The sequence below is a fragment of the Xiphophorus maculatus genome, chromosome 17, assembly GCF_002775205.1.
Source record: "Xiphophorus maculatus strain JP 163 A chromosome 17, X_maculatus-5.0-male, whole genome shotgun sequence".
Classification (NCBI taxonomy): domain Eukaryota; kingdom Metazoa; phylum Chordata; class Actinopteri; order Cyprinodontiformes; family Poeciliidae; genus Xiphophorus; species Xiphophorus maculatus.
Window position 1 is genome coordinate 17,138,768 of NC_036459.1, and position 23,325 is coordinate 17,162,092.

Sequence of the window (23,325 nt, forward strand, 5' to 3'; positions counted from 1 at the left end):
TGTTGAAGTGAATGTGAACATCATGGTCAGATCTGCCTTCAAAGAGAAGATTGTAGGAGGTTAGGATTCTGTTAAATTCAGGAGAGTGTTTCCACCACCAGTTGAGGTTAAACCCACACATCTAACGTTGCGTCATACTAGTGCGACGACGAACGTGATGCACTAGTACGTCTCGTGAGTCAAGCAATGGTGTTTTTCTGTCCCACAATCAATGGACTGTGTTGTGTAGCAGTAGCTCCACCCTAACCGCACCATACCATTGTCCTATAGACCTACAATTGAAGGGGGACCAGGAATGGTGTCGTACAAGCCGATTGTAAGGGTCGCTTGTACAATGGACCAGACTGAACCTTTAGTAGAACTGGATCTTGCAGTAAGACAAAGACCCAAAATGTACCAGTAAATTCAACAAAGAACTGAGAGTCTGAGAGTCAATACACTGTAAAGGCCTAGTCAATGCCCATTTCTGATCTCACTGAGGTGCTGAGGTGAACTGAAACATGCCTTACCGTGCAAGATATGCGTCAAACATCTCAAAGAAGTGTCAATCCTACAAACACGAATGTGTAGACATAATAAACGAAACCATACGCATCCAGCAGACAGCTGTGATCATGTGACTGAATGCAGGTTCAGATCAGGCGCGCTATCATGAATAAATTCACACAAACACACACAATCGCTGTCTGGAATTTCAGCCAAGAGCCTACAATATTGACATGTGCTCATATTTTATTTACAAGTTGCTGCTTTTTGTTGTTGTTGTTGCATTTCACATAAGGTTCATTTTTAATGAAGCTTTAACATATAAAGAAGCGCTCTGGCTTTGTCTTTCATGTTACGGCCCTCTGACTGAATGTTGTGCTGCTGCTGGTTTGGCTTTGAGTTTTGTTTGTCTCCATGTTTTCGTGTGTTCATCCTCTCTTACATAATTCATGTGAAAAGCATCCTTATAAAACAGAAAAACACACACACCAACACCGCATCAGTGACTTCCAGCACAATCCACGCTGCACCGTTTTGAAAAAATAAAACAAAGACATACATGTAGAAGATTATTCAGCCAATAGCTCATTTAGTCATAAACATAAAAAATAAATATTCAGAGACTATCCCCCTGCCACTTCACTGAGCGGCTCATCGGCCTCAGATTCTTTTCTGTACAACTTTGCTGTGAGCATAGCTGGTGCGTGTGAGTGGGCACATACTCAAACTACTGATAAAAGACCCTTTTTTTCCCTAATTCAAGCAATGGAAAGCATTAGGCGTTTTCACTGCAGCTTTGTACTTTTTAATGTTGTACCAAATCATATAATCACAATGAAAACTATTCCTCTGCAGTAAAAACTCAAAAATCTTTCTACAGCCTTCCAAAAAGTTGTAGTTTTGTTTCGTCAGTCCACATAATATTTTTCCAAAGGTCAAATCATCTGGGGAACTCTTTAAACAGATCTTTGTGTTATTTTTGGTTGTTTTTCACCCTCGATGCTGTTTTTGCCCAGTATCTTTTCTTATTGTTGAATCATGAACACTTATCTGATGCTGGCAGTGCTTCTCATGTTGAGCTTGTTTTTTTCGGGATCTAATGGATGAATAATCACTGCTTTCTTGGAGTAATTTTAGGCTGGACACTAAAATGTTCCCCACTTTTCCATGTCTTCATCTGTGGATAATGATTCCCACTGTGGTTCTCTGGAATCCCAAAGCCTCTGTTCCTAAATGGTTTTGTACTCACTCCATATTGAGCTGCGGCTGCCACTAAATATATCTTAAATGGTTTTTTCTCTCAGACTTTTAGGGTATTGACTTGTAGTCTCTCTATGCTTCTTTCTCTCCTCTTATCTACTTCCCTTTAAATCTTTTCCACAGCTTTCTACCTTTCTTTTCTCCATTTCTTTTCTGTATCTGTGTCCATTACATTTGAAATACACACAAAGAAATTTCTAATATATATTTTTTAATGTATACAAGTCTTAATGCTTCACTTGTGAAAGTAAATCTCTCAGGAATTGTTGGGACTCAGACAATAATTCTGACACAACAAAAAAATAGCTTTGTAACCCTTTTCAGACTGATTGATGTTATTGATTTTCTTTAGATCAGGTCATGATGTGTTGTTAGACTACTTGAGGCTTAAGGATGCCATCATCCTAATCTTTAGCTCAGATTCTGCCAGTATCATAACACATTTTCTTGTCAAAGGAAGCATGTTGATAAAATGAAAAAGATTACTTTAAACCTAAAATCTACCGGAGGTATGAATAATTTTGAACTCAAATGTGAGTGGACTTGCACTGCTTTTTTTTTTTAAATTTTTTTTTCTTTTAGCAGTACTAAGCTAGTTTTCATACCTACCTATAGGTAGCCTGAACCAGCAGAACTGGGGGAAGAGTTACCCATCTTGTAATGGCGCCCGGCAGTCTCCCGTGGACATCGACGAGATGTTTACCCAGGTCAGGATGCAGTTCCAGAACCTGCAGCTAGAGGGCTGGCACATACCCACATCGGAGTCCACCACCATCCAAAACAATGGGAAAACTGGTATGTTTAAAACCGCCTTCTTTCATAAGCATAAAATACCAAAACGAAGAAAAGTTTTAAGCAAATCCTCAAACTTGTGTATCCTAGTGAAACCAGTGTCTCTACAACTTCATTTTTTTATCTGTACAAGCACCGTACTTAAAGGTGCAGTGTGTAACTTTAATAAAAAATAGTTTTTTAAATATTTCTTGAAATTATTTCTATGTCGTGGCAGTACGGTATGAGACATAATCTGTGAACTAACTACAAATAAACCAGTCAGAGCCAGAAGGAGGGTCTTAGTGCTGCCAATCACCTCCTCTCCACACTCTATGCCACGCTGCAGCTAGGAGATCCTGTTACAAATGCTGAGGCTAATTATCATTGCCACCAATTATGTAGAATTAATAGTTTTCCTGTAGCATTAAGTTGTCACGAAAGGGTAGAGCCTCCCATGGCTGCAGCCTCAGGCACCTATCTACCCATGTCTTATGTTTTTATTTTTGTTCTTTCGGACTTGCTGTACTGATTTGTCAATTTCCCTCCAGGGGGGACTGTTGAAGGTATTCTATTCTGTTCTCCACCTTTATCACATTTAGCAGCGAATACATGAGATTGATTGACAGCGCAAAGCCCCTTCTCCTGGCTCTGATTGGTTGTTTTTGGTTGGGAGCGGTGCATTTCTTCAAATGGCAATAATGGCTCTGCAAGAAGGAGGTCGATCTCTTCACAGATTATTTGTCTATACTGTCACAACATAGTGACAGTTTTAACAAATATGTCAAAAACACATTTTTTAATAAAAATTACATACTGCAGCTTTAACACCGCGGAAATATGTGGGAATATTTTTGATATAATGATTGTGTAAAGCAAGACTTGGTAATCCTGAGCGGTGGAAGGATTACGTTTTTATAAGCCCCCTCAAAAAAAAGAAAGAAAAAAAACCAATCCACAGCTCCAAGATTAATGACACAGTGAGCTGTTGGGAAAGAAACAAGAAGCGAAAGAGACTATGTAATTGCAAGAAGAGCAATGAGAGAGACGGCACCGACTGAGGGATCATGTAATGAAAAGAGAAAAGATCGGTGCTGAGAGGCAGCAATGAAGAGAGGAGTCGCTAGAAAAGAGCAGGAGGGAGGAAAGCGAGTGGGGGAGCATGGACGATGTGAAGAGACGTGAAGTGATGTCTGAAGTGATAAACAGATGAAAGCTGTCTGAGCTACTCTATCCTCTCCATCTCTGCAATACTGCCTGAGCTGCAAGCCATGTTGTGCCTCTGTGTGAGCATTGTACGTTAGTGGTATGAAAGTGGAAATGGCAGAAATCACACACAGCTTGTATGATAAACTGGTCATAATTCTATATCCATATAAACTAAAGTGTTCATAAAACGTTAGGACACCCTTCATAAAAGCAGAGTAGGTTTTTGAATCTTAATATTTGACTTGAGGGAACAGCTTTAGACTCAACTGGTGTGTAATTGTAAAAAGATTTGCTTTTGAAATACCGACTCAGCCTATAAACTGCTGTTACACCGCTTCATATCTTGTTATACATGCTGGTGTATTGAAAGGCAAGTGTTATGAAGGGGATTTTGGTGAATGAGTCTTTTCATTTTGATGCTTTCTGAACAGTTATCAACCAACTTATCTGGTAAAATAAACTGTAAAAAAATATAAAAATGTCCTTGCAGCTGTTCTAATTAGTGTGTCCTTTGGGATCAAGGGTGTGGATTTCAGTGTTGCATTCAGGAACGGCTAGATTACTTTTGCAATGACATCAAATCTCATTGTCTGAAAATGAAACTTCAAATTTAAAATAAATTCAAATTAATCAGAAAGTACACGCCTACAGTTTCAAGCATTCTGTATGCTGATGTGAGTAAATCTTCATCAGTCAAAACAACATGACATTAAGTACTGTTATCAATTGGCTGTTGCTTCAATATCTGAGAAGTTGTGTAGAAGTGGTGCGTGTGTTGCATAAATGGCATCTGCAAAATTAGGAGCTCATGCGACATATTTTTGCGTGTGTGTCAATTACTTTCATATTGATTTCTTAACATCTGAGAGCTTTTAATGATAGAGGCTTGTGAGAACTACTTGCTATTAGCTTAGTTCATCGATTTATTCACACCGTCATGGGCATGCAAACCTATAACGATTGCTTCGGTGGGAAAAGAAGATCTTCTCCCAGCATATAGTCCCAGAGTGGCACATTTAATGCTGCTTCAACACCATGAGTGCAGTCGGCTGCATGAACAACACGCATAAAGGCAACTTCTCTTCGCTCTGACTCCCAGATATAGCTCCCAGAGCTAAATATCTCTCATGAGAGACACACAAAGACTACATTTTATGTAACGGCTCTGTCGGGGTGTTAGTGGAATAAAAATCTGTCAGGATGTTGATTAAGCATCACTGAACGTTTAAAAGTTTCAGCACAAGTGAACTTCTAGTGGTGTGAAAATATATCTTGGCTTATGACGTGAAAAATCTACACACCAGCTCAACTGCTCACACTGTTACGGTCATTTCTGCTGCAATTCAGACTCTGCAGTGGTCTTTATTTGGATTTCAGGGTGTACCTGTGTAGAGGAAGGTACTTTGGGAATCTCAGGGTGTTTTCACACTTGGTAATCCAGTAGACTCGGTTTGATTGGGGCTTGCTGGTTTGTTTCATGAACCATTAAGGAGCCAAAGTAAATTTATTTTCATTAAGTTGAAGTTTTGTTCTGCTTAAGCGTTTGTTTTTATGAACATTTTAGTGGTCATCAACCTGGGAGGGGACTTCTTTGTAAGTGGAGGAGGGCTGAGTTCAAGGTTTCGTGTATCCAGACTCAGCTTCCATTGGGGGCGCTGCAATGCAACGTCAGATGGGTCTGAACACAGCCTGAACGGGATGAAATACCCTCTGGAGGTAAGTGTCAGCAGCACGCTACGTTTTCTTCTCTGACGTCAACGTTAACGTTGACTCTGACTGTGTCGCAGGTGCAGATTTACTGTTACAATCCCAATGAATTTCAAAGTTTAGACGACGCGATGGAGAATGGAGGAAGGGTGGCTGCCTTGGCCGTTCTCTTTGAGGTGAGGCGACCTGACTGTGGAACCCCCTACCTGTTTCTGTACCTCGCCTCAAATAAAGCAACAATACGATCTTTCTTTCATTTCCAGGTGAGCCTGGAGGACAATGGAAACTTCAGTCCTATAGTGGAAGCAGTCAGTGGTGTGAGCAGATATGGTAGGTCACTACATGAAAAGTCTAAGCTTGTTACAAAAGATGAAGATGGCAAATATTTTACAATAAAACACATACAGCTTATAGCTTTATCTTGTGTCCACTTCCTTTTAATCTGGATATTATCCAGGCTCTATGGATGCTATCATCCACAGAGCTATCATCTAGCTCTATGGATGATCTTTTGAGTAAAAGGTTTATCTGCCCTTTTACTCAAACAGTATATGAGTAACATAGAAGACTTTTTATGTGTAGATAATCCAAATGTATCTGGTAATTCTAGTGGTATTTGTTTTTTTAATCAATTTTATTTGTTGACTGCCTTTGTTGTTCTACTGTTGATATTGACATCGCCCAAATGTTATTTATCGGACCGATACCAATATGTTAAAAAAAAAAAGAATCATTTCGGCTGTTATCAATGTCAGTGCCGCAATATCGTGCATCACTAGTTGATATTTTTTTTTATGTAGCATTGACTCTTCTGATAAGAATAATGATTTGAATGAATTACCTACAGAAATTCTGTGTTATAAACAGACTAGACAGCAGAATGGGAAGACTTGAGGTTTGACTCCAGTGATTAATTTCCCCAGGTAAGAGTGGATCAGTGGACGCTATCACCTTGAGCTCCCTCCTGCCCAACGTCACCGATAAGTACTACATCTACAACGGCTCGCTGACCACTCCTCCCTGCTCTGAATCTGTAGAATGGATCGTCTTTAAACACACGGCGCACATATCAGAAGCACAGGTCAGTCACTCTCAAAATGTTTTTTGTAGTTTTAGGAAGGACAGACATAAATAATGTATGTAATAACCAAATATCTGAAATTTTTTAAAGTGGGATGAGAAGTGTTTTCTTACACTTGTTGCATTTTTTTATTGCATTGTAAGCAATGACGTAACAAGTTGACACCAAGAGTTTGCTAACTTTAGTGCGACTTTGTTGAGTCATAGTGTGAAAGATTTTTTCATAATCTGTTTAGTAAACTGTAAAAATAATAGAGTACCGTCAATAATATTTAACATCAGGAGGTCTCAGAGTTATTCGGATTTATTAAGGGATCATAAAAATAACAGCCACCAGAACTAACAATAAATGTAAATGGGGCTTTTTTAAATACCATAATGAAATTATGTGTAGTTAGAATATTTTTATGATATTTATTGTAATAATTAGTGACTTCATAGTTTACGTAACATTCTTAAAAAAACCTGGTGGTTGATGAAAAAAAATGGAAACTTTGATAAATTACTTAAATTTCTCTCCCATCAGCTGGAGGTGTTTTGCGAGGTGATGACCATGGAGCAGGCCGGGTTTGTGATGCTCACGGATTACCTGCAGAACAACTTCAGGGAGCAGCAGCAGCAGTTTATGGGCCAGGTGTTTGCCTCCTACACTGGAGTGGAGGACGTACCCACACCCAGTATGTCATCACCTGATTTCAAAGTTTTCTAATTTACCTCGCACAAACAGCACTAATTTAATATTTTTTGTCACTTCATAATATTTCTAATTGCTTTATCCTAGATTTTTAAAAAGTCACAGCATAGTATGCTTTCCTGCTCAGTGATTGGTTGATTTTCAGATCTATGAAAGTTCAGCACCAAAACTGGGAAACCGACAGCGCTTCAAACTCCCAGTAGAAGCAGCATATCATCATTTTGTAGCATAAAAATAAGTTGGAGCTTTTCACCACTTTGAATTCTGAACATTTTGGGGATAAATTTTCAGAATTCTCCGTGTCCTTTAAGGTCAGCTGCTTTTTGGATCATAAAAAGTCCTCGACACTCTTCACCTTCATAAAGTCGACCCAGAAGCAAAGTGGATCTTCAGCGTTGCCACTTTGTAGCACACTGTTACTGCTCCAATGAGCGGATAGGCAATTTATTTTGCAGCTCTTTTAGAAATTGAAATAACATATTCAGATATTCATAAAAGGCTCTTTTTACTTGTAGCAAATTTATGAATCCAGACACACACGCGCGCACACACCTACACACACCTGCAGCACATACTCAAGGTGACACTTACTCTGAAACTGGGCTTTTTAAAACGAAGTTCCGTTTTTTTTTTTTATCAAGTCACTTAACCTCATATTACCTCTGAAAACATTGTTGGTATAAGGATGTTTTATTAATGGTGGTGTCAGCTATTTATTTCCACATTTTGAAGATTCACACAATTATTCAAGGTTTTAAGAGAACATATTTATTTCTGCTGTTTCCAGCATGCAGCTCAGAGCCACAAAACGTCCAGGCCGACGCTCAGAACGACACCACCATCGTGGTGACGTGGGAGCGCCCCCGCGCGGTGTTCGACACCACCATCGACTGGTACACCGTCACCTACCAGAGGCTTCAGGGCAGGGATCAGAACAAACAGGAGTACAGGACCGACGGAGACCAAGATGTGGTAGGAGGGAGCTTTCTATGGTGGGTGGGGAAAATAGTGTTAAAAGTAGTAACTGTAATTACAGCTGATGTTTTTACTCCATTATCTGCCGTCCTCACCGCTACATCTGACACGTCAACGGAAAATTGATGAAAATAGCTTCAATACCCTGTTACCTTTGTCTTATCAGTCATTTCCATGAAGTGTTTTGTGAAATGGGCTAATAACTCAAGTTAGGAATTATCATCTGAAAAAGACAGATGATAGACAGTGACTGGAGCTCTTCACAAGAAGGAACTGCGGACCAACTGAAACAAAACCATCAAAGAGACGGCTTTAAAAACCCTGCAAACTGGAATCATGTCTTTTGATCAGATGAGGTGAAACTAGAGCTCTGTGATGACAGAGACATTGCTTATAATCCAAAGTACACGGCCTCCACTGGCCACCCGCCACTGGGAATCTTTTTAAGATGGAAGAAGTCGTGACCTAAAGCATATGGCTCTCCTGGTGAGGAACCCAACTACCTGCAGGAGAACATAGTGAACTTTATTGACTGACCTGCACAAAGCACTAACTTCAATTCAAGTGGAAATGTGTGGCATAAGTAAAGAAAAAGCTTGTTTTGTGTCTTGCAGAAGAGCTTTAACAATGATTAATATTGACCAAATTGTGTGATTTTCTTTTCTTTCTTTTTTTTCAGGGTGCCATTATCTCCAGCCTGCTAGCTAATAGCAGCTACGTGGTTCAGGTGGTAGCTATTTGCAACAACGGGCTCAAAGGACGCTGGAGTGATCAGATTATAGTCGACATGCCGTTAGAAGAACTCGGTAGGAACCGACACAGGAGCTCTTTTTACCTGTCGCTCTCACTACGGTCAGGAGTTTTTATTCTATCCCTGTCCTTCCAGAAAGTGATTCCAGCCCCGACACGGTGACAAAGGAGGCTGACAGCCACAGGGAGGTAGGACAGTCTGTTAGCTTTGCTGCAACTGGGCTGAATTTCTGTATCTGCTTTGTTCTCATCTGCAGTGTAATTAGTCACGTCCACAAATTATTATGCAAATGAGTGTCACTGAGTTGGCAGTAGCTAATAATGGAGCATCTGAAGGCCATTCTAAAGGATGTTGAAGCAAACAAAGTTCTGTCCCTGTAGGGATCAACTGTAACTGGACCGAAGAGGCCAGACAACCAGAATCACCTGGACGTGGCTTCAGAAGACCACAGTCCAGTGGAGGAGGTCCCCGCTGACCAGACAAGAGTCTACCAGAACCAACCTACCCAACATCAGAAAAAACCCACAGATCAAACCCAAATAAACCAACACACTCCGGTCCAGACCGGCAGACAGTTAACGCCAAAGACGCCGTCCAAGTCCGTCAACCTACAAGAAGCTCTGCCGGACGAGAACATGAGAGGGAAAGCAAGCTCAAACAGGTTGATCCCTCATGGTAGCAACCAGAACTGGATAGAGGATGATCAGCTGATCCCAGCGAACTCACCTTTCACAAGTCCAAGTTTTGACAGCACCAGTGCTATTTGGGTTAACCGGATAACTGAGGAGCCAGGCCTTTTGTTTCCAGTTGCTCGGACAACGGTGTCACCTGCAATTCGTCGGCAAATCACAGAAGAGGCGTCGTTGTCAATCCTGTCACCTCAGGTCAGGATGTACTTTGTTACCAATCATCAAATGCTCTGAGTGCTAAAACAGGTCTGAGATGATAAAAGATTTCACTATTTTCTCTCTCAATCTAGACATTTTCTCTAACTGTGGGTTCATGTCCACCATGTCTTCATGTTACAGCAATTGGATCCTGATCTACCAGAACAGGCTAGTGAAAATCCCCCCACTAAGTCTGAACTGTTCACCCACCCAGAGGAGGACATTAAGGTCACAGATGTCTTCTATGAAGACACAGTCACCGGCTCTCCACTAGGAGTCATCACCTACCCTCCAACAGGATCTCCTTCTGTGGTTCCAGGTGAGATTTAATTTTGGTTTCCATCTTTGTGATCACTCAAAAGTGTGTTTCATACTTCGTTTAGGGTTAGAGATAGAGGCTGAACACTTAAAGCTAGGTATTAGACACCTAAGTGTAGACACTCGACACTTAAGGCTCCTTATATGAGGTCACAAGCTTTGGGTGGTGACCAAAAGCTTGGTCACCACAAGCTTTTGGTACATGCTTGATACAAGCAGCCAAAATAAGTTTCTTCCGCAGGGTGTCTGGACTGTCCCTTAAAGACAGAGTGAGAAGTTCATTCATCCTGGAGGGATTCAGAGTAAAGCATAAGATTGTGATTGTAAGGATGGACGGAGTGACTTGAGCGTGTTTCAATGAGAGTTTGACTCCATCAGAACCGCTGCTGCTCCTGTCTCTCCAAATCTGTGCGTGGTGTTGATGAACAAGATCTCAGGGTGTATGTAATAATCAGATCCTGCAAAGATGGTTGGTATTCTTTGGGTTGCCCAGCTAATTTTATTTTCTAATGCCTTATTGGTGTCCCATCTTGTACCATTGCATTACATCATTTTCATGCACTTTCTGTCCACAGGTAACAAAGTGCACGAAGACTCGACGATGAACCCCGAAGAGAGTGGAGCCGCTGTAAGCGAACCTCTGCAAACATCCTTTACCTCAGATTCAGCCAGCCCAACGTCAGAGTGGATAACAGAAAACACGGCAACAGGGGGAAACACTCTGTCCGACTCCTTCTATAAATCCTTCACCACCTCCTCTTTGCTCAGAGGGCTGATGCACACCACTCAGCCCCTGTTCAATGGTAAGACATAACACTTTCTCTGGGAAAGTCCCACATTCCGTTAAGCTATCCTATTCCTTTTATAAATGGCTATTAATCTTCATTTTGAGGGATTTTACTCAACAGCAAATGTATCGATGGGCAAACAGCGGGATGAGATTGCAATGGGTGCTTTTATTTCTGCCTTTAATGACCCACAACTGTGCATCTAATCAGTGCTGTGCCCTGTGATCAGAGGGACATGATGGGGAGGATTCCAGTGGCAGCCATGAGGAATAAGATGTTGATTGTGATTGGGGTGATAATTAGGGGCTTCTCGTTTTCCTAAGTGGCTCTGAATGAAATCTGCTTGACTCTTTGATAAATCGCGCCGCACGTTTCTCGAAGAGGTCCAAGTTTTCTGCCTCATAATAATCTACTTGAACTCACTGAAGCTTGGTGATTGACATCTACTGCTGGGGGCTTGTTCTACATCTGTGTTCTTTTCTGTAGCTCAGCAGCGCTCTCTAGTGGGTTCTTTTTTTGCTACCTCGCTTTGTCTCAACTCTTAAGGATTTCTGGCATTTCTTCACTTTCAAGCAGAAATTCCTTGGCTTGCCTAATGTGCACTGGTAAAACCCATTCTTCAAATACATTTCTTATTTCAAAAAGGTAACATTTGAAAAAGGATTCCTCTGTTTTGGCTTTTCTTGCAGCAGATGCATCAATATCCAGGACTGAAGATTCAACAGTTGACCAGTTTTCTGGCTTCATAGAGTCATTCAACTCCCTGACAGAGATGAACATAAACCCTACACCGTCTGTCTCTGATGGGGAACTCTCTACACCTTTACCTCTCACACCTCTCACCAAATTCACCAACAGTTCCCATCTCTCTCTTGCCCTCCTGGAATACTTGTTGAACTCTTCACAGCCAAATTTAGACCAGCTACCAATCTCTACTATTTTGAGTTCCCAAGATCTGGTAAACACCACTAACTCTCTCTTTTTGCTGTCTAATTATGGATCAGCCATCGCCCAGCTAGCAAAGACAACCCAACACGAAGAAATCAGTCAGAACAATTCTCTGACTGGCGTCAGGAGTCAAGACATTGTTGAATTGTCAGAGCTGATTCACAACAATGAAGAGGGATCCAGTGCAGATACAAATGAGGATGAACTTTATGCTAATTTAAGTATGTCTTTACTTGATTCTGGAGGTTTGGTTTCAACAGAGGAGAGTGGATCGGGCTCTGGTCAAGACAGCAACATGTTGAGAGGAGAAACGGATGAAGTTGCCGAAGCTCAACCTAAATTTTCAACATTCTCAAGTTCTCCTGTTAGCGTCAATGTGAATTATACTCGAGAAAACAGCTCAGTGCCTCAAAGTAAAATATTTGCAGCAAGAGTTAAAAGCGGGGTAAGTAGGAAACTGGGCAGTGAGAAGGAAAATGAGATGAGCGGAGAGGGAATTGAAGAGGGAAACGGTGGAAGTGTTGAAGGGAAAGAGAACCCTGAACACAGAGGGAGGGTGTGTAGTGGGAGTGGCAGTGGGGCTGAGGATGGTAGTGGTTCTGGAGAACAGGCGACTGCCAGTGATCATGTAAAGCCAAAGCAAGACGATGGTGATCAGGAACGTTTCAAAGCTGTACGCAAGAACAGATTCGCGTCCAGGGGAAACAGAACACACATCAGAAATGAAATATTAGGATCTGAAAGAGCAGTCAGTCATCAGCTGACATCAAGGGAAGACGCATCGACACCAGGCCAAGCATGGTTTGTGACTAATGACCAGAGCCTTTATGTTGGGAATGACAAAGAGGATCACAACACAACTCTGGAAAGCCCAGGGTTTGGACTGAGGTCTAGTGTTGATACAACAGAGGGATATACTGAAAAGGAAGAACTTGCAGAAGGAGCTGGTCATGGAAGTGCTGCTAAAGACTCTTTGGAGCATTTCTCAAATGTGACTGGGTCGTTTCAGACCGCAGGAAGTTCCGTGTTGAAGGATCTTTTCCCTCTGCTCAGGTTCACTGACACTCAAGAAGGAAAACTGGAACAAAAGGGAGGTAACAGACACAATGTTTGAATTTGTCTCTTTAGAGAAAGGTTTAGAAAAGTGTAGTAGTAAATGCAAAACTTTACTACAAAGCATTTTAAGTTTAGAAGATGAGAGTATTTCACCCATCAGACTTAATTAGGTCTGAAGAAGAAATGTAGTTACTGTTACTATCTCTGTCTTTTGCATTGAATTTCTTGACTTCAGTGAGCAAATCAGAGATTCAGACTCCCCCTAGAGATCTGAGTTGGCGAGAAAGCCAGGATTCCAGCCTCAGAGGTCTTTCCCAGACTTTTTTGTAGACTTTAAACTCAAGACTTCTGATTACAAATGGAGTGCACCATTAGTCTGTCTCTGGTAAGAATCACACAAAATGAATAAGAAATTAATGAGCGTGATAACAGCTAAGAATAAAAAGACTTAAAACAGTAAAAACATATATTTTCAGTTGAAATATTTATTCAGAGTGAGGCAGAAGAAAGGCAAAATGCTAGTGCTGTGTAGTCTGAAATAAAAAGGAAGAAGCTGTAATGTCTCCTTAGTTTGATATTTTTAAAGAAAAGAAACCACATATTGTCATAGATTGACTCACATTTCTCAGTGCTTCATATTCAAAGTGACGGTCATTGTAATTGCAATTCACACTAAAACAGATTGGGCCTTAGTGTCACCATGGTCAGATTTTTGTTGCAGCACCATTTTCTTTTTCTAAATCCTCACAAAATTCTTCCTACATTCTTTATTAAGCTTTATGACCTTTACATAGAAGTTCAAGGTCTAAAGTAATAAAATATGTCACCAGTTTGTGTTTGGGGGTTGTTTGATTTGACCCATTTTGGACGATGACTTCCTTCTGCTCTTTAACTTGTTTCTATGTGGTACTTTGTCGCCCCCTTTGGATTGAAGGCTGATTGTATCTATGAGGTTTCAAATTTAAAAGAAATGTAGCTTGAAAATTCTTTTTTTAGAGTGTTAGCTTCTTTAAGAAGCTTCTTTAAGAAGCTGACATGAGTCTTCAAAATGCTGCATTCTCGTCTTCTTGGTAGCAGTACTAAACCCTTCTGATGTGCAACATGAGTATGTAGGACTTCCTTCTCTGTTTCAGAGGGCAGCAACAGCAGCCATGAGTCTCGGGTGGGGCTGGTTGAAGGCGTGGAGAAGGACAAGAGGACAGTCGTTCCTCTGGCTGTCGTCTCCACTCTCACCACTCTCTGTCTGCTGGTGCTAGTGGGTATACTCATCTACTGGAGGTACAAACACACAACCTGCCCATTCTACATCGTGCCTGATCACCTTTTCACGAGCAATTTGGCGTCTCTGGTTCCAGAAACTGTTTCCAGGCAGCCAATTTCTACCCGGATGACCCCGCATCACCTAAAGTCCTGTCTGCTCCCTCCACGCCCCTGCTGCTTTCCACAGGTAGGCCACTCAGAGGGCTTTTTCTCGCTCTTCACCTCGTTAAGCACTGAGACAAACTGAGAGTCTCGTGTTGCAGATTGCCACGAGCCGCTGACGGTGAAGCAGTTTGTGAAGCATGTCCTGGAGCTCCACAGCACCAATACCTTCTCCAGGGAGTTTGAGGTGTGTCACATTAAATCCACATGAAAGAAAAATGGGTGGAATGATTTGTCACAGCTCCCTAATGCGCATCCATGTTTCTTTTTAACATCATGAGCTTTTAGAATTTAATTTGACTTTGTGTGCAGAAAGATATGCTTTAACTCACAGGGAAGTTCTTTTTTTTTTGGCAGCCTGATAATATTTTGTGTTGAGAAAACTCCCTGATTGTGGTTTTCAGTATGAATCAATGATACATCTCCACACATGATCCGCTCACACACACATGCAGATTTGATTCTTTGAAGAGTTCAGTGCCTTGCAAAACTATTATTACCCTAAATTTCTAATTTTTCTCATGTTCCAACCACAAACTTCTGTCTGTTATTGTTATTTTATGTTATAGAAAGTAGGGCATAATTGTGAATTCAACGCAGTTTTTATAAATGTATGTTGAACCCCCTTAACTCTGTTACACCTAAATCTGGTGAAACCAAATAAAGTTTCCATCATTAAAGCGGACTCAGCTCCAGTTTAGTCCACTTTAATCAAACTCCGGTTCGTTTGCGGAGGTGTGAAATCGCAATCAAACTCTGATGCAAACCAAAAAAGCAAACCAAAGTCTTGGTTTGGTTGAAGTGAACTCTTGTTTGTTTCAAATGCAAAAGTGGATGCCAAGCTGACTACAGAGCACTCTACAAACAGGAAGTGGAGGGTATTGTGGGTAAATACAACCAAAGCAAACGCGCATGTCTATCGCTAGTGGCAAAAATACCTTGTAATCTTTTCCAAAGAAAGAAGCTAAATCTTACAACTGCTAAAATCTGACGCCACTCCATTGGTTGACATTTTGTGACGAAGTAATTTGTGCTCTCTCTCTTCTTCAGAAGTTTTTTGTGTTGTTTCTTTATAGTTCTTGGTGCAGCGCCACCACAGGCAAAGGTGGTGGAACAGGTTTTTCAAAGGGTTTGGTTCATTTTATGTTATTTTTTATCAGTCCTGGGAAAGATCATTGGAGTATAAACCCTGTACATTTCTATGTCAAAACATTTCCCTTTCATCTCCGAATAACATGCCAACACATTGAAGTTTGTGGTTGTAGCTCGGTGAGAAACCTCCAGGTTGAATGAATGCATTTGCAAGGCACTGATTGGTGCCCCGTGTCTCCCTCCCATTGTGTTACTGTTTCTGTCTTCCAAATAGTCTACCCCTTCAATTATTAGGAGGCCCAGGCCTCGTTTCACCCGCCCCATAGAATAATGTTACATCGTCGCTAACATAGCTGCTAGCTTGCAGGCAGCGGCTCAGGTGGGATGGTGTGCCCCCCCACTCCCACTCGGCGCCTCTGCTCTGTGTGGATCTGAAACCTACATTTCAGGACCTGCACTGACTCCTTGTCTGTCGTCTTGTCCCTCTGCCCCACTCTCCTTTCACCATCTCCACCACCATCGTCGTGCTTTCCGCATCCTCACCACCCTCCATTAGATTGTGAAAGAGTCGTATGAGGTAAGACCCCCCTCCATCCCTCTGCTGCAGAAGGGCTTTTTTTGTCATTCTGGGAAGGAAAGGCAAAGTATCAGCTTACTTTAGCATCCCTGATTTGACTCCCTGAGTCAACGGAGTTTTACATCCGTTCTTCTTCAGCTAGCCGAGAGCAGGCTCACTCTGTTTGTGTCTACATTGACATTTGCTCTGCTCAGCTGAGCCCGTTTCTCGTTGGTTGTGTTGTGCTTCAGGAGGTGCAGGCGTGTACAGTCGATATGGGCATCACCGCCGACAGCTCAAATCACCCCGACAACAAAAACAAGAACCGCTACATTAACATCCTGGCCTGTATGTGTCTGCTTAGTGCAATCAGTCAGCATTTAGGCAGAGCGTCAGCTAACCGCCTGTTTCTCCTTTCCTAGACGACCACAGCAGAGTAAAGCTCTCCAACAGTTTGGACAGAAATGGGAAGTGTGGGGACTACATCAACGCTAACTTTGTCGATGTGAGTGATTTTCTTCTAAGTATTTATACCAGGGGTGCCCAAAGTGGGTCCTCGAGGGCCGGCATCCTGCGTGTTTTAGTTCTCTCTCTGGTGGTACCAACAACCTTTTCAGCATGTCAGTGTTCTTCTTAGGCCTTCTAACGAGCCATCATTTGATCCAGGTGTGTTAAACCAAGGAGAGAACTAAAACATGCAGGATGTCGGCCAAAGAGGACCCATTTTGGGCACCACTGATTTATGCGGACATAAAGACGGTTACTTGGTTCCGCTTCAAGGTTTAGAAAAGCCGTTTTTTTTTTTTTTTTTGTAGCTTTTACCAGTTTCTATTGTGTCGTACAGAATAACAACACAAGAAACGTTCCAAATCCACATGAATACCTGTGGCTTTTTGTAAAAAAACGTGTGTACCACGTGAATTTTACCTTTTATATATTCACTGTGATTTTCAAATCTGAAATCATGTTTTTTTTCTGGATTTCTTCTGTCCTTTCTTTTTGTATTTCCTTCTCTTTGTTCTACCTTTCTTCTTGCTGTTCTGTCTTTCTTTCCTGACCTTAATTATTTTCTCCTCCATTGTGCCCTTCCATCCTTTTTTCTTTTTCTTCTTCAACAAGAAGAGGAAGACACTTCATCAAACCCTTAATAGTTTTCTTTTGCTTCCTTGTGTCCCTTCTTAACTTTCTCTTTATTTATGCCCTTCTTCCCTTCCTTACATCCTTACATGTTCTTTCCTTTCTTGTTTTTTTTCCTTTCTGTTTTTGTTTATCCAGGTGCCCATATTTCAAGACTGGCCATTGTATAAGAATATCTCATAATTTCATGGTTAAGTTCAGTATTTATTTACAGTAAAATCTAAGGAAAGTTGAGTTTTGAAAAAGTCTGTATTTTCTATTTCTTAAAAAAAAAAAAAGGTGTAGGAACCCTTACTGTCAATCTGAAAGCCAGAAAGTCTGCAGAGAACAGTGGGGTCCTTGGGTTGAGGTTAGGGTCACAGCTGACGCTACCACTAGCAAAATGGTCAGACTGCTGCTGCGTTTGCAGGGTTACGAGCGAACGAGGGCCTACATCGCGGCTCAGGGGCCACTGAAAGCCAGCCGGGAGGACTTCTGGAGGATGATCTGGCAGCAGAACGTTGGAGTTATTGTCATGATCACCAATCTGAAGGAGAAAGGACGCGTAAGACCCGACACAAACACTGAAGGTCTCCTCCAAGATCAGCGCCGGGTCAGGATTTCATGCCTCCTCCTTCTTCTGCAGACAAAATGTGACCAGTACTGGCCGGAAGAGAACCAGGAGGAGTACGGCGCTTACCAGGTGGCTCTGAGAAGCACCAAGACTCTAGCGTACTACACACTCCGGACATTCACAGTCAGGGATACAGCTAATAAGGTACTTCATATACACATTTCTTATCTCTGTTTACCACACAGAGAGCCTGAAGCTTTGCAATGTTTTAGTTAAATAGTTGATATCATTTGTTCGTCCAGGTGCCACAGAAGAGAGTGGAGCACACGGTCCTGCATTACCACTACACCCAGTGGCCGGACATGGGCGTCCCAGAGTACACTCTGCCTCTGCTGTCCTTCATCAGGGCGTCGTCTCGGGCCCGGACGCAAGAGATGGGACCCGTCCTGGTTCACTGCAGGTAGAGCTAAACACCATTTCTTATGTTATCAACAACATTACAGCAAATCTGGCATCTTCTTTTCATCTGTCTGTTTCAGCGCTGGCGTAGGAAGAACAGGAACCTACATAGTGATAGACAGCATGCTGCAGCAGATCCAAGATCAGGGAATGGTAAACGTACTGGGCTTCCTAAAACACGTCCGGACACAGAGGAACTTCCTGGTTCAGACGGAGGTAAAATCAGTCAAACTCCACTAGATAATCGCTTAATATTAAGCATCTGTCATGCTCTTTCCTACCTATGAATGCTTTCAGTGTTAGGACAGTAAGATGAGTTTGTGAAGCATCTAGTCCTGTCATATCCTGTCATATTTGATCTCCTCTTCTAAAACCTACATGTATGTTGGGATCACGGTTGTGTAATCCTTTTTTCTGCTGCCTCATGACGTCGGGTTGCTTTTTTATTGATGTTAGGGTATTTTTTCATATTTTAAGATCAACTGTCTATCTGGCAATAACATTTCAAGGTTTTATGAATGCCCCAAGTGGCCAGATAATTATTGGCCAAATTAATCAGAAAGTAGGTCAAACCGTCGGTTTCACTTTCAGTTTCAAACGTCCATAATGCCGAGGTGAGTGGACCTTCATCAGTGCACACAGCATAGCTTAGAGTGAGATTAAAGGTGTATTTACACCAGAGGGTTAGGGAATCCAGCTTTGGTCCGCTTGTTTGTTCAGGGCAATCCATGCAGTAGTAGTGTTAGCAACACTGAATGGCTAATGCATGATCCCTAGCAACGGCAGTCCATGTTTCATGGAGTTGGTTCGTACTGATGCAGGTCTGTCTGCACAACAGAAGCCAACCGGAGAGTTTGTGTGCAACGGACCTTGACCCACTTTTTCAGATGATTTTGGTTGTTTGATCCACACCAGGATATGCTTGAGTGTATTAACGCCTGCACCGGACCAATAGGGGAAATAATCTGCTCAGACCAAATCTGTCAGGTGTAAACACACACTTGGGTGACGGGCAATAGTGTGACGGGGGGACTTAGTCTGAGAATGTCAGCTTACCCAAAGGTCATCCTTTGTTGGGGTAAATGTCTGCAATTTAAAACTCAGAGTTAAGGTTTTAACCCAAGCTGCCCATTACAACAAAGTTCTAAACCTTCAGTTTCATTGTTCCTCCATATTTTCCAGGAGCAGTACGTGTTCATCCATGACACTCTGGTGGAGGCCATCCTAAGTCGGGACACGTCAGTCACCTCTGACCTTCTCCACAATTACGTCTCTGACCTCCTGATCCCAAGTGCCACAGGGAGAACGCGCATGGATAAACAGTTCAAGGTGGGGCCTTCATTTGATTCCTCTTCCATCGGTTCTAAGCGATCGTTTTGAAGCTCACCGTTCCTCTCGACCTTTCAGCTGATAAGTCAGCGCCAGGCAAAGTACGCAGACTACAGCACTGCCCTGAAGGATGGCAATGCTGAGAGGAACAGAGCAAGAGCGCTGATGCCTGGTAAACTAGACTTAAAAGAACCCATGTGTACCGCCTCATTTTCCAGTAACCATAGTTGGATGTAATATGGTGATATTTATGATGTACCATTGGGGAAAGAACATAAGCCCAGGTGGGATCTGTGAGACCAAACAGCAGTGTAGAATCCATGTTTTGCATGGTTGACAGTTTGCTTATGTAGAGTGAGATTGATCTGGGCAGAGTGAAACCTGAAGGACAAGTTTCAGTCTCACTGCAGAACAGTGAGAGTTGGCAGCTATGATGGCGTTCAAAGTGGATACATGTCAAAATAATGTAAAAGATCAATTAAGCAAAACAACGTTTTGGTTTCTTGTGAACTTATGTTTCTCTTATTGTCTAGTGGAGAGATCAAGAGTCTCTCTGGGGGCCTCAGAATCCAACTCCACTGGCTACATCAATGCCTCCTATGTAACGGTAAGTGACTTTTTACAGTTTAACACTGTCATGTGTAATATTTAGGAGGATTATTCTGAAGAGTTGCAGTATGAGTAGCAATGGTAGTTCTGCTTTGGTACTAGGAGTAGAGGTGACATCATCCTACTGCGGATCAGTTGGTGTAAAACAGGATTGTACTAATATTTACATTCTATAATATTACAAACTTAACATCTGGCATTTCTCCATCTCAGTGGTAACTGAGCCTATGCTAACACCAGCCTATCCAATGCTAATGAACACAGGAAGTAGGCAATCCAGTGGGTGACTAGCCTCAGTATGCTAATCATTAGGCTCTCCAATGCTAACGCAAATGAGTCCTCTCTTTCTGATTTGCCAGCGCCGGTCACTCAGTTACCAGTGTTGGCCGATCACAAATCAGATCAGTAGCTAGCTTCAGAAAAGATATAGCTGCCTTTGACAAGGGAGTAGCCACCGCTGAGTGTGCATTAGTTTTAATTTTGGCCATAATACTGCACCGTAGGCATCTGCATTTTGACCTCTAAATGTCAGTAAAGCCCTCGTGTTTCTCTAAATGTCTCTCTGTTGGTTGCTGTTTTTAAAACCCTCCGGAGTTCTTCAGTGTTACAACTCCTGTTTTTACAGGGACACCACTGCTGTAAAGATTTCATAGTGAGTCAAACTCCTCTCAGCAGCACTGTGGAGGATTTCTGGAGAATGATCTGGGAGCACAACACACACACAGTTATCTGTCTGCCGGACACAAACAATCAGGTACGACCTGCTCACACTCTGCCTTTTGGACTATGAGTTCCATTAATGCAGCTGCATTCATTTTGCATTTATTTTCTAGAATGAAAAGAGGGACTGCTGTGTCCACTGGCCTAGTAAAGACCTGCCACTGAGATTTGATACATTCACTGTGTCTCACACGGGGGAGGAGCTTGTACATCTGACCAATGATGAGAGGGTTTTTGTGCAGGATTTTACAATGCAGTCTTCTCAGGTGATAGACTCTCACACACATTACTATCAAATCCTCCAACAGAATGATTCCTGATGCAGTGTCCATGCCTCCCCGCAGAACGATTGCATCTTACTTGTACGTCAGTACAGCACCCCCTGCTGGCCTAACCCAGACAGTCCCATCAGAAACAGCTTCGACCTCATCAGCATCGTCAGAGAGCGCAGCAGACACTCACAGGAACCCGTAGTCGTTCACGATCCGTGAGTAAAACACGGAGAGGATTCCTAAATGGTCGGATTCCTTTAAGGAACTAAATGTGTGTTTGTGTGCAGGTTGGGAGGAGCTACGTCGGGGCTGTTCTGTGCCCTCAGCACCCTGTTCAGCCAGCTGGAGGAGGAGGGAGCCGTGGATGTCTACATGGTGGCACGGATGACCAACCTCATGAGACCTGGGGTTTTCAATGACATTGTAAGTACTGGATCGGCGATGAGTTGTGGAAGAGCGTTGAATTTCACTTGAGTAACTCATTCCTATATTAAAGTTTCAAAAAATTTAAAATTGAACTTTCTAAAAACAACAACAAGAAAAATTACAAATTACAGTTAAGCTGAGAATAACCTAGTATCAGTTTGTGATTTTTTTTTCTTTTTCTCTTAAAGTCAAGTTGATTATTATGGAAGCCTGTTTCCGCCACTCTGGTAAAAAGAAAAAGTCTAAAATTATTCATTTTTCGAGATACTATTTAAATTTCAAGACACTATCTCGAAATTTTGAGATAATATCAAGAGTGCCTCCCCCCTGTCAGTGAGCATTGGGTATTTAAATAATAAGTTGTTTTTTTTATTTAACATAAAGAGACAATAGATTTTTATATGATTGAATTGTTGCATATGTGGTTTTCCGTATCTGCTGTGCTATAAATTGCCTTAAGCCAATTATCCATTATTATTTTTAAACACAATCCTTTTGTAAGCTAACTGTAGCGTCGCACTTTGAGCTAACGTCACAGTAAATAAACTGTCATTTACATGCAGTACATTGTGGACCACCAGGGGGCACCCGCGGACCATCAGTGGACTGGGGACCACAGTTTGAGAAAGACTCATATAGACCATAGAGCTATCCTAAACTTTACTGATACCAGAACATAAACAACTTATGGAATTTACATGTTTGCATCCAAAATAAATAAATCTAAAAATTCATGTAGTACATTGTACATACGAAGCTGTGATTCTTCCCGACTCAACTCACAGGAGCAGTATCAGTATCTGTACCGAGCCATGCTGAGCCTGGTGAGCAGCCAGGAGGACCAGAGAGCCCTGCAGAGCCCGGAGACGAACGGGTCGGTACCGCTGGGCCAGTCCAACGCCACAGAGAGCCTGGAGTCGCTCATGTAGCCCCGCCCAAACTCCCACATGCTGGGATGTTATGCCTGGGCCGTTCATGACTGTGGAAAGTGAGCAACATAACGCTTTAATGTCCACTTGGTCAAATTTAACAATTTATTGTAATATTCTTCAGCTGTCTTTCAAAAGCAGTAAAGCTCATCACAGGGAGATTGAAATACAGCAACACCTACAAAGCTGTTTGCTATTTAAAGTGCTCATTTATTAAAATCTTTTATTTTTACATATTTCATCATCTAAAATATTGTCGGAACACTGCAGTTCATCATCTGATGAGCATCCCACGTTTCCCCAAGCACCAATGGGAAGTGATGACTTTACTGATTTTGTTGTTGACTTTAACCCTAAAGTTTCTATTAATAATCATGGATAATAAATTGATAGGTTGAAATGTTTATATGTTGGTTATGCTTATGCCTTGAAAGCAACAGAAAAAAAAGTCATCCCATGTGGCAGATAAAATACAAAAGTATTCCAAAAGTTCTGATTATAGCATTAACATGTTTCGAAGATACAATGCAGGTCAAAGGTTATGAGAGAGTTGTAATGTTTAGTGGCAATTAGCCAAAACATCAACTATAGTTTCAGTCAAACTCGAATTAACAGAGGCCTAATATACACGTTTTAAAAAACATCATAAAAAAATCTGCAGTGACATCATGCTCTGTGAACGCACCTACAGTTAAACTTTATTTTGCTCACAGGATTAACCAAACAATCTGTTAGCATTCCCTCTGGGTGTAATTACACCTTACTTTGTTGGCGTGAGATATGAAAGTATCTAAAAGGAAGCCATGCTGTTTGAATTCTGTAAATGTTAAGGCTGCTGGTTTTTATGCTGCTGAGTGTTTTTGCATTGCTAAAAAAAAAAGGACTTTACGT

General features: G+C 41.8%; 1 protein-coding gene across 3 annotated transcripts in view; it reads left to right on the forward strand.

Annotated features, from left to right (window-relative positions):
• The window catches only part of LOC102225295 (receptor-type tyrosine-protein phosphatase zeta-like), a 58,332-nt gene extending 35,419 nt beyond the window's left edge, over positions 1–22,913 (forward strand). The window contains exons 3-32 of one of the 3 annotated variants that reach the window (XM_005808033.2): positions 2,362–2,541; positions 5,291–5,442; positions 5,514–5,609; positions 5,697–5,763; positions 6,357–6,514; positions 7,040–7,190; positions 7,995–8,179; positions 8,862–8,988; positions 9,069–9,121; positions 9,314–9,817; positions 9,962–10,139; positions 10,714–10,941; positions 14,064–14,208; positions 14,286–14,377; positions 14,454–14,539; positions 16,001–16,021; positions 16,252–16,348; positions 16,423–16,505; positions 17,547–17,681; positions 17,763–17,894; positions 17,993–18,150; positions 18,230–18,365; positions 19,332–19,478; positions 19,557–19,650; positions 20,012–20,085; positions 20,713–20,841; positions 20,921–21,073; positions 21,152–21,294; positions 21,367–21,502; positions 22,291–22,913. In XM_005808033.2, the coding sequence (XP_005808090.1) occupies positions 2,362–2,541; positions 5,291–5,442; positions 5,514–5,609; positions 5,697–5,763; positions 6,357–6,514; positions 7,040–7,190; positions 7,995–8,179; positions 8,862–8,988; positions 9,069–9,121; positions 9,314–9,817; positions 9,962–10,139; positions 10,714–10,941; positions 14,064–14,208; positions 14,286–14,377; positions 14,454–14,539; positions 16,001–16,021; positions 16,252–16,348; positions 16,423–16,505; positions 17,547–17,681; positions 17,763–17,894; positions 17,993–18,150; positions 18,230–18,365; positions 19,332–19,478; positions 19,557–19,650; positions 20,012–20,085; positions 20,713–20,841; positions 20,921–21,073; positions 21,152–21,294; positions 21,367–21,502; positions 22,291–22,434 (4,184 nt within the window). In that variant the 3' untranslated portion in view covers positions 22,435–22,913. The other 2 variants (XM_005808034.2, XM_023350389.1) reach the window with 2 other exon arrangements.
• The last annotated feature ends 412 nt before the right edge of the window (positions 22,914–23,325 follow it).